At 34.0% G+C, this 11,258-nt stretch overlaps 1 protein-coding gene across 1 annotated transcript; it reads left to right on the plus strand.

Moving 5' to 3' along the window:
• Positions 1-880: 880 nt before the first annotated feature.
• LOC104072131 (nipped-B-like protein) lies at positions 881-8,568 on the plus strand (the record flags this gene model as incomplete). Its single annotated transcript, XM_009583493.1, has 8 exons — positions 881-1,094; positions 1,800-1,951; positions 2,757-2,837; positions 3,894-3,994; positions 5,872-6,010; positions 6,225-6,307; positions 7,357-7,489; positions 8,425-8,568. Coding segments are annotated over 8 exons (1,047 nt in total), but the record flags the coding sequence as incomplete, so codon positions are not given.
• Between the last annotated feature and the right edge of the window lie 2,690 nt (positions 8,569-11,258).

Genomic DNA, 11,258 nt, shown 5'->3' on the forward strand with positions numbered 1-11,258 from the left:
AGATATATAATGCACTGTGATATTGTTTTAGATTCTCTTACCCCAAAGTGAAAAAGTTTATATGGTTTCACCAACCCCTTATTTTTACAAGGAAAGCCAACAGTGTTGAACTATGGTGTCATACAGGCAGGAAAGATTCTTTTTCTCTGCAGGTTATAGCTGCACCAGAGAAGCTATGAAAAATTCTACTAGGTTTTGCTATAAATAATGTTATTACAATATTTAAGTAGTGCTGAGTGGTTCATAATTAACCTCATGTATGTTTGGTTTTTTAACTTGTGCAAATACAGAAATACACAGAAATACAGATTTTGTACCCTGTGCTAAATCTAAACGGGCATATTTGATAAGATATGTTTTAAACCTATTGATAATAGATGGGCTGGTCTATGAAGCAGAGAAAGTCGTGTACTTACGAGTTTCATGTGACTTGTAACAGTCTTTTTGTGTAAGAATTCCCTCTAGTGGCAAAAATTAAACTGATCAAAACAGCAACCGGTGTGCATAGGCCATTGAAGAAAACACTAGATGAATGAGTTTAGATGTTACTTAAGATACATCAATCTTAAGTAGAGTTATGTGGCAATCTTCCCTCATAGTGTTTCCCAATGATACACAGAAAGCTTCTTTGTGTTCTAGCAGAAGAATACAGTGAGACTTTGAAGACTTGTAACTTAGGGAGACATATTACAAACATGTTGCTAGTAAAACAAACATTAGTTGATTTCTAAAACAAACTATTTTTGTATCAAAAAGGAAATACAACATTTTATACACACGTGTATGTAAGTATGTTAAGGTAATGTTATTATCTTTTACTTGGTAAGGATAAAAATTTGACTTCTTGTTCACACTATCCCGTTTTTCTTGTCTGTCACAGAACAATGACACTGAAGATGAGGAAAGATTATGGAGAGATCTTAAAAAAAATGACGCTTGTCTTACTGCTATCAATATTATGACATCACCAAATATGCCCAAAGCTGTATATATTGAGGATGTAATAGAAAGAGTTATTCAATACACAAAATTTCATTTGCAGAACACTCTCTATCCTCAGTATGATCCTGTGTATAGAGTGGATCCTCATGGTGGTTAGTATGCTAAGAAATTTAAAAAAATCTTTCCACATTAAATAACGTCGAAACATAATCTACTGTATGATGATGCAAGTGATACGACTTTCTGGAATAAGATTTTTATATGCAAGTCTTATACTGATAGTTCTTCCATATCACATACAGCATCTTGAATTAATGCTTTGTGTAGTTTGAGGATGATGAAATGTAGAGTGAAAAAACAATGAATGAAATGCAACCTCTGAATAACTTAGTCATACGACGTCTTGGTTTACTGCAATAATGTCAATGTAACCAAAGTACTTAAACTGAAGTGTTTAGAAGTTTGTCTGAAGTTCAACTTCTGTGTGTAGTTATTATATATAGGAATAAGTCCTTTTATAGTCATAATCTCTTTGTATATAATGATTTATTTCAAAGAAAACTGTTTAGCATTTAGCATTTTGTTGTCATATGCATACCTTTAGATGCAGGTATCCAACTTCAAGAACCTTTTTAAAAGTCTTGGATCCAGAATTTAGAGCAATTACGAAAAATTAGTATCATGTGAAATTCTTGCTTTCCAGCTGATGCTACTAAATAGTTCTCTTCTGTAAGCAGTTGCTTTTACAAAGCTGTAGTCATGCAGTTATTTTGGGAACACTTTTTGAGGAAAATCATCTTTCTAATATTTGATGTGAAACATTGAAAAAAATTAATAAGATGTTTTTTATTTTCTAGGTGGTGTTTTAAGTTCAAAAGCAAAACGTGCCAAGTGTTCCACCCACAAGCAAAGAGTTATAGTGATGTTGTATAACAAGGTTTGTGACATTGTCAGCAGCTTGTCAGAGTTGCTAGAGATACAGCTTCTTACTGATACGACTATTCTTCAGGTAAATTTTATCAGAAGAATTTCTGTCTGAGAATGTTTGTTTTTCTTTTCCCACAGAGAATGTAAAATATGATTGTCTCAGTGACATGAAGTATGAAATCAATACAAATTTTTGAATTATATACATCAGAGTGACTAATGTGTTGTGTAGTAGGTAATCTGTAGGAGAAGAACATTTAATGTTCAAATCTTTAATGGCTTTTCTTGTACGTTTAAGAAAAGTTTAACCTGATAGTATACAAATACAGAGCCATAGAATCATTTATGTTGGAAAAGACCCTTAAGATCATCGAGTCCAATGGCAAATCTAACACTGCCAAGTCCACCACTAACCATGTCCCTAAGTGCCTACACGTCTTTTAAATACCTCCAGGGATGGTGACTCAAGCACTGCCATGGGCAGCCTGTTCCAGTGCTTGACAACCCTTTCAGTGAAGAAATTTTTCCTAATATCCAGTCTAAACCTCCCCTGGCGCAACTTGAGGCTGTTTGCTCTTGTCCTATCACTTGTTACCTGGGAGAAGAGACCGACACCTGTCTCGCTACAACCTCCTTTCAAGTAGTTGTAGAGAGCGATAAGGTCTCCCCTCAGCCTCCTTTTCTCCAGGCTAAACAACCCCAGTTCCCTCAGCTGCTCATCATAGGATTTGTTCTCTAATATCCTTTAATAACTTGATTTGCAAATAATATGAAGTAATACATCTTGTTGAATACTTTACCTGCTGAATGAATAACCTCCTTGTGAAACTGCATAAATAGCAGTTTGTTAGTCAAATATACTTACAGTAATTTCTTTCCATTGATAGGTATCGTCTATGGGAATAACACCTTTCTTTGTAGAAAATGTCAGTGAACTACAGTTATGTGCCATCAAATTAGTGACTGCAGTAAGTACTTTTTAATTTGCAGTTTCATGTTCCTGTACTTCTGAGAGTTATTAGGGCATTTACATAAACTGTATTTTCTCTCTGGTAGAGAATTGGAGTTTAGAATTTTATTCTTGCATGTTTTTACAGTTTGAGATCATAATCTAGGAACAGTATTAAATCTACCTGAGCTGCCCCTATTTGCAGAGTACTCTATAGGAGAAATATCCTACTTAAGGAAAGAACTTCTTAATTTTGTTTAAAGTGTAAACACAAACCCCTTCCTCTTACCTGTCCTTTCTTGTCTTCAGAAATCTTAGCAATGTGGTTTTCCTTATTTCCTATGTTAAGATTTGAATATATGCAATGAAATAAGATATAGAACTAGTAGGACACTTCTATGTAATAGAATAAATTCTTTTCCACAGAAGAGACGGCTATGTGAAAAATTCACAGGGCAGATAAAATATTATTTCAGGAAAAATGCAGCACAACACAGATGTGCTTGTTCAAGTGGGAGTTTTCCATCTTTGTAAGGATGACATATTCCAGTATTCTGTCTGAACAAAAGGAGAGGCAAACTCCACAATCCTGACCCTGTAAATTGAAAAAATACGTCATATCAGGCAAAAATGAAAGCTTTGGATATGAAGTAAAACTGGTTTCTCAAATGTGCTGTACTATACATGTGTTCAGCTAATTTATGTTACCACAGAGTTTTGCTCTGTACTGGAGTCTGGAAGCTTACTGTTACACCGTTTAACTTTCCTATAAAATGTATTCTACCATTGATAGAAATTTTTAAAACGTAAGGTATTTTTAAGAGCTATTACACATTTATGTTATTTGAAGCTTTTAAAAATCTATATTTGAAAAAGTTTTTATGTATTTTATAAAGAAATGCTTGCTTTGAAAAAACAAAGTAATGCATTAAAAACAAGGTATGCATTAATTATAATTTATTTAAGTGTCTTGTAAAGTGTGTGTTTCTATATATAATTTTTAACAATATATTTAACAAGCGATATTTTATGTAACAAAAAATAATTTTCTGACAATCCTATAACTGTTAAATAGGTGTTCTCCAGGTATGAAAAACATAGACAGTTAATACTAGAAGAAATTTTCACTTCCCTTGCGAGACTGCCAACTAGCAAGAGGAGTTTGAGAAACTTCAGGTAATTTCTGACGTAGATTAATAACTTGTAGGCAGTAGCATTTATAGTTTTGTAGATGTAGGATTTTAGGCTTCAGTATTAACTACTTCTTTAAAAATCTGTGACTCCACAAGCTGCACTTTATTAGAGGTTGGTATTTCAAAACAATGAGAGCAGAATTGCCTGACAAATGTCTTGTAATAATCACTATTTCTTATGCCATTATATTTGTGCCTGCTTACAAAAATAATTGAAATGTCTTATTATTTTTCTGACTAAGGATGTAAATGACTGTAACGTTAGTGTGCATTCAGAGTTTTTTTGTTGGAAAATTATTTGGTTCTGTTTGTATGGAGTTATGTAATTTCTTCATTGATAACGCTTAATAGGAAAATTCTGGCTGAATTTCTTCGAGGTCAAGAGCGCCCTTTCCAGGAAGGAAATCAATCTAATATCCCTTTGAATTAGTTTCATTTAGAAACTACTCTGTTCACTTTAACTGTCTTTTAAGCACTTCAGCTGGATTTCAGGTTAGGTTCAGGTTCAGTCTGAGAAAGAATCTGACCTGAACTGGATTTCAGTTAAAATTGAGGTTGGGACACTTTAAATGTTTTTAAAACATTTGTTGTTGGTATTGATTTTGTTTCTTGCTTGCATACATCTTGCCCCCAGAGACAAACTGTCAATTAAATATTTTGTCCGATCCAGGGTGGATGAACAGGAAACATCCAGGAAAAGAAATAGACTGAAACTTTGAACTTGAATTCAGGGACCCTAATTTTAACATAAGTGCTTATTCCTAGTATTTTCTATTGCTTTGGTTATAGACATCAGGGAGATCTAGCAAATAGGAAAGTGGTAGGAGTAGGTGCATAAATGGTAGATAAGCTCTGTGAATTAGGACCTGTACCAGAAGGAAGTCACTATCTCAAGGCCACAATGACTGCACTGTCTATCTTGTAGAATCCTAACTCTGGTCTCTTAAAGGGCATTGTCTAATTGTGGCTACAGTCATGAAGGGTACAGCTTAGACAAAATTTTATAAGAAAAGGTTTTCTCTGTAAAAGTAGTCAAAGATAACTTCATAAAGATAATAATTACAATCTGTTTTGTGCCCAGTTAGTATTTTGCTAATTTGGGGAGAACGATGTCAGGGATTATCACCTTTTCATATTATTAAGGGTAGCAATAGGTGGTGGTGATGTATGTATGCGTAGTAAACACCATACTATTTCTCAGTTTATATCATGGGAGAAATGTGGAGTGTATTCGTACTGGTCTTAAAGTGTGGTCTTAAAGACACACTTAAGACACACTTAAAGACACTTGCATGCTAAAGTTCATAGTCTGTTATGCTACGTCAGATTACCATAGGTGTAACTCTTGTAGAAGTCAGTCCAGCTCATGGTCACTATTTTCTGTTGTTTAAAAGTCCTGCACATTTCACACACACACACAGACACACACACACACACAGACACACACACACACACAAATTATTAGGGCAACAGTTTGGTGTGGGTTTTTTTGTGTTGTGTTGGAAATGGATATGGCATTATACATAATAAGCCTATTAGTAAGTGGCTTAGCATGTAGGTGTTTGATTTATTAAATATTCCTGTAGATTTTTCGGCTGCTGAACTTCACAGATACTCTGATAGCCCATCTGTGGGTTGTCTGAGTTCATCTCTTCTGCCGAAGAATAATACTTACTGTTTTTGTTAGACCAAATCTTACACTGCATAAGAGAGAAGCAAATGACTAGGTAAATGTCTAGAAAACAGATTTCTAGCTGTGGTAGTAATTTTAGAAAGATATTATTTAGGACCAAAAATTTTTGGTTTGTTTTGTCTTTTTTGTTTAGTTTTAGTATTAATGCTGTCTTTTCTTATTAACAGGTTAAACAGCAGTGACACTGATGGAGAGCCTATGTATATTCAGATGGTAACAGCACTGGTTCTGCAGCTTATTCAGTGTGTGGTGCACTTACCATCAGCAGAAAAAGATTCTAATTCAGAGGAGGAATCAAACAAGAAAGTAAGATAATTTTTAAAAGCCATAGGTTTTTTTTTTTTTGGTGCAGGAATGACTTTGTGTGTTTGTACGTATAATATTTTATTAAGGTACTCTAGTAATCAAACATTATAATTTTATGTCTGCTGTAATTATTTGATGCATGAGAAACGCTGATCTGGAAATCATATATCTGCGTATGCTAAAATAATAGACAAATATATGTTATTATTTTTAGGTGGATCAAGATGTGCTTATTACTAACTCATATGAAACAGCCATGAGAACAGCACAAAACTTCCTTTCTATTTTCCTTAAGAAGTAAGTACTGTTGCATTCTTTAGCATACTGATGAAAACAACCCCAAATGAAGTCTGTCGTACATTAAGACAAACATAACCACTTTGCAATGCACTGAATACCTACTCATAAAGTTATTTATAACAATATACTTTATAGATGCCTAAGAGAGCTACCCATCTGGACAAAAATTTTTATGGAACAGAAATTCTGCAGAGAGTTCTTTATACATTTAAGAATCTGTTTGATAGTTCATGTAGGTTCCTTTTAATAGGGGTCTGTTACTCATCTGAAGCCTGGAAAAGAAGGCTGAGTAAATATTTAAGTGGTAAAACCATATTCATTCAGTCATCAGAATTACAAAGATACAAAAAACCTAAAAACTGCTTTCATTTAGCTAGAGTTAAGAATGTCAGTAGCTCAACAGGGGGAAAAAGGAATAGTATACCTGAATAACCAAAGAATTTCTGAGAATAAGTGTTGAGGTTTTTATCGTGTTAATTTCTACTCTTAAGCTGAAAGGCTATTTAATAGCCATCTAGCAATCTCTCTGCATACTTTCTGGTATCGTTAAAGTTAGGGATGCTACGTAAAAGTGAAATGCTATCAGGTATGTTATCTTTTGATATTTTTACATTGTGATTTTAACCTTTGTGGAGCATAATACTAAGACATGTTACCACTGTCAGATAAATCAGACCAAGCTAAAGTGATATAGACACAACACCTCCTAAACACTGCACTCCAGTTTGAGCTTTACAGTTTTATCTTCTTTGTCCATCCAAATTAATGCAGACTTTAACGCAAAGCAATAAATAAAAAAATCTTAGGAACAAAATTCTACTATTGTGGATTAGCTGCTTTACTTGCAGTGCAACTTGGAGTGATAAGTGTTTAAACTATTTCTCCATAAATGAATAAAACAAATTTTTTGCTAATATTTCAGATTTTTTTTTAGAATTGCATAAAACTGTTCTTCTGATTTAACATAGGATTACTTCTGTTTATGTTAGAAGAAGAGCTTAAATGGCTCTTAAATTCGCTGACAAAATGCATTTTCGTTTTAAAAGGTGTGGCAGTAAACAAGGGGAAGAAGATTACAGGCCATTGTTTGAGAACTTCATTCAAGATCTTCTTTCCACAGTCAATAAACCAGAATGGCCAGCTGCAGAGTTGCTACTTAGCTTATTAGGAAGGCTATTGGTAAGGGATTCTTGGTTTTAACTATTATATGAATTCATTTTTTATTACAATTAAGACTTTTTTATTTCTGCTGAAACTACTACAGGAATGCTTTCTGATTGTTGACACACATGCAGCATTTAAGGAATTTCTTAATGTATCGCTATTATGTAATATACAGATAAGAAAATTTGGGTTAGAGGATCATCGATATGGAACTTGTTAAAGATCATATATATACAGTTTCTCATGGAAGTCTACTTCCACCAATCCATGATGTTTTCAACATGAAAAAATGCCATTCTGTAGCATCTAATAAGTGTAGATATTCATTTGGAGTAAAGTCAGACTAATAGCTGTAATTATTCATGTTAAATATTTTCTCTGGAGCATTCTTTTAGCACAGAACCTGAAAACAATTAAGTGGTTTGGTTTTTTACCAATAATAGCACTTACTTATGATATTTTACAGAACGTGAATATTTTGTTGACGTGTTTTTTGAGAGTTGTTCTGCCATACAATAATGTAATTAACTCAGTAATTTGAGCTGTTTCTTGGAAAAATATCTTATGCTTCTGTTCCTGGTAAAATGTAGCTTTCTTTGTACTTGTAGCTTTCTTTATACTTTTGTGAATAATGAGGAAGTTGCATTGTGGTGCTTAAAATCTATGCTGTTGCAAAGGATATCTGCTGTACTAGTTGTCCTGTTTATTTTATGAAAAGATGTATTTTAAAAAACTCTAACAGACATATCTGGAGAGAGAGAGAGACCCAATAAAGAAAGAAACATGAATGTAAAGTAAGTAGTGTATCTGTGATGTAATAGTAAATTACATAATTTTATGCAGCATGGAAGTTAGGTGGAATTTTTATAAGGTCAAGCAATCTCTTGTGAGAAGAATCTCAGTTGCATAAATAAATACTTGTTTTTAACAGTTTATTCTGTTTTTCTTAGGTTCACCAGTTCAGTAACAAATCTACAGAAATGGCATTAAGAGTTGCATCGCTTGACTATCTTGGAACTGTGGCTGCAAGACTGAGGAAAGATGCAGTCACTAGCAAAATGGATCAAGGATCTATAGCCAGAATCCTCAAACAGGTGTGTGAGAGATCCCGTGCCAGCTGGATTGAGATGTATCCATTCAAATAATTGAAAATTTTAAAGATGTTTGAAAAACTGGCATTGTGGAGAATCAGTCTTCATTGTTCAGATTTCTGAATCAAATATACTCAATTTATAAGCATCACATTTGTTAGCTCATGTCTTCCTTGCACCATCTCTGTAGTGATAATGTGAAGGGGTTAATTGCAGTGGTTAAGCCAGTTTTCTTGTGACAATACAGAGGAAATAATGGAGCAACAGTTGTATTCTATCTTAAGAGGCCTTAAAAATACGTATGTATGTGCATTTGCTATCATAAAGTAGTAACTGAGCTTCTGGCACTCATATACAGGCTTTAGAGAGTTAAACTGTTAGGCCTGTAAGGTTAGTTTTAATGTGATGTAGCTGGTATTGGTCATATACAGTACATAGTCTGATGAGAAAATCTCAGATCTTATGTGTCCTTTTAAAAATGTGGATTTGCAGATTTCTTATGGATGCTATACATTTTTTTCTGAACTACTAACTGTTCTCAGCATGATCTGAAATTGAGTAGTCATACCAAATTCGTTTCCCTTTCAGTTACCTGAAAAGACTACAGATCTATTACATATACTTTATAATGGCTGTTACAGATTTATGTTGAAAGAAAAACTTCTGCACTTTGCAGGCATTCAAATAAAGAATCAAAATTCATCGACTCCTTTATGAGGCTGATACTTCCCATAACTTTTGTCAATTAGAATATTCTGCAACATATATTGTCAAATCTCTATGTCCATGGCTTAACATAATTTATATTTCTGTGTGCTAAGGGGTTATATTTCTCCTCTGTTGGCAGTGATTCTGACAATTCTACATTAGACTTCGCAGGGAAATACTTTAGAAGAATCCTTTTCTCTTTCCTTATGTCCAGAAGTTATAATAGTATTGAAAGATACTCTAAAAAGATACATACCCAAGTGGTGACTTGAATTTTTCTATTTGTTTTGGGGTTTTTACAGGATTGGGCAGTAACTAGGCATTGGCATCTGCAGAAAATAAAATTGCTGTGGGCAATGAGTGCTAAAAGCATTTTTTAAATTACTCAGGAAGCTTAACATCAGTGATGGTAGACAGTACCATCTATGCGTTGTGGAAGGTGTGTACTATACAGAACCACCAGTCAGGGTAGACAGCATGTTGTTTATAAATTATTTTTAACATAAGAGCAAAGAAATATTTGGAAATGTGTGCGTGACAGCTAAGCTTCAGTTTGCTGTTCAAATGGCAAGAAGATAAGATCCATTGGTAGACATACTCAGCTGTCATCATCAGAAACTTAAATTATTATTTCCATTCAGAAATGAACTTATAGCTCTGCAGATTTTTCTTTCCTGAATACTTAGACTTTGTTGGATATTTCCTTCTATGCTCTGATACAATTACCAGGATATTCCCCAATGATTGATGAAGGCTTATAACTCTCTCTACTGTGGTTTGGACTCATGACCTATAGAATTAGATTTAGGAGAAAATCTATTCTGTTTTGACATATTTAAACAGTAGGTTTTTTCATAGAAATCTGTCATAGATTGTCAAGTTGATTTGAACACTTGTGCATGCTTTTCATTAGTTTGTCTGTTGATACACTGATGTTCTGGACTTTAACTGTACCTTTCTCCACTTGCTGATGTTTGCAAGCTATATTATGTGCTGTATTTCTGACAAGATTCTCAATCTGTGCTGTTCATACAGAAGTTAAGATGGTTATAAGTTATGAGTTTTATTGCTGAAGAAGAAAAATGTTTTGTAGCTGAAGAATTTTAAGCCAGAAATTTTTCTAATTTTCCAATTATTTTTCTACTTTTGTTGTCAATATTGAATATGATTTGTTGTGGTCTTCACAGTTTCTCTTTGTTTGTTCTGGGTTTTTTACTTGTTAGAAAATAGTTAGGCAGTTAAGGTTCCTTAAACAACCCTTTTATTCAGCCAGTTATCCACAGAATTTAACATTGGTTGAAGGCTGGAATTTCGAATCACAATTTGCACATATATTAGGATGCCAAATATATATAAAAACCTGTATCAGTATTAAGTGCATTGTAGACGTGTTTTGAACTCTTGAACTCATTCATGTGGAAAAAAAAAAATCATCCTTTTGTCTGCTGTAACATCAGCAACTGCAAGGATCTGCATGTTTCAGTAAAATACTAAGGAAAAAAGGGTGGTTTATGGGTTTGGGTTTATGCTGTCTTGTAGATGTTGAGAAAGTTAGTTTCTGACTCATGCACAAGTTCATCGATACTGATTTATTCTCTGTAACCTGTATATGAGGAGAAGTACAAGATCGTTGTTTGATTTATGTAGGCTAGAACTATATGATTCTATATACATAGAATCATAGAACGGTTTGGGTTAGAAGGGGCCTTTAAAGGTCATCTAGTCCAACCCCCCATGCAATGAGCAGGGACATCTTCAACTAGATGAGTTTGCTCAGAGCCCCATCCAACCTGACCTTCAATATTTCCAGGGTTTGGGCATCTACCACCTCTCCGGGCAACCTGTGCCAGTGTTTCACCACCCTCATCATAAAAAATGTTTTCCTTATGTCTAGTCTGAACCCACCCTCTTTTAGTTTAAAACCATTCGCTCCTGTCCTGTCACAACAGGCGCCCGGCTAAAAAGTCTGTCCCCATTTTTCTTAC

Source organism: Fulmarus glacialis, unplaced genomic scaffold (assembly GCF_000690835.1).
Source record: "Fulmarus glacialis isolate BGI_N327 unplaced genomic scaffold, ASM69083v1 scaffold44108, whole genome shotgun sequence".
Classification (NCBI taxonomy): domain Eukaryota; kingdom Metazoa; phylum Chordata; class Aves; order Procellariiformes; family Procellariidae; genus Fulmarus; species Fulmarus glacialis.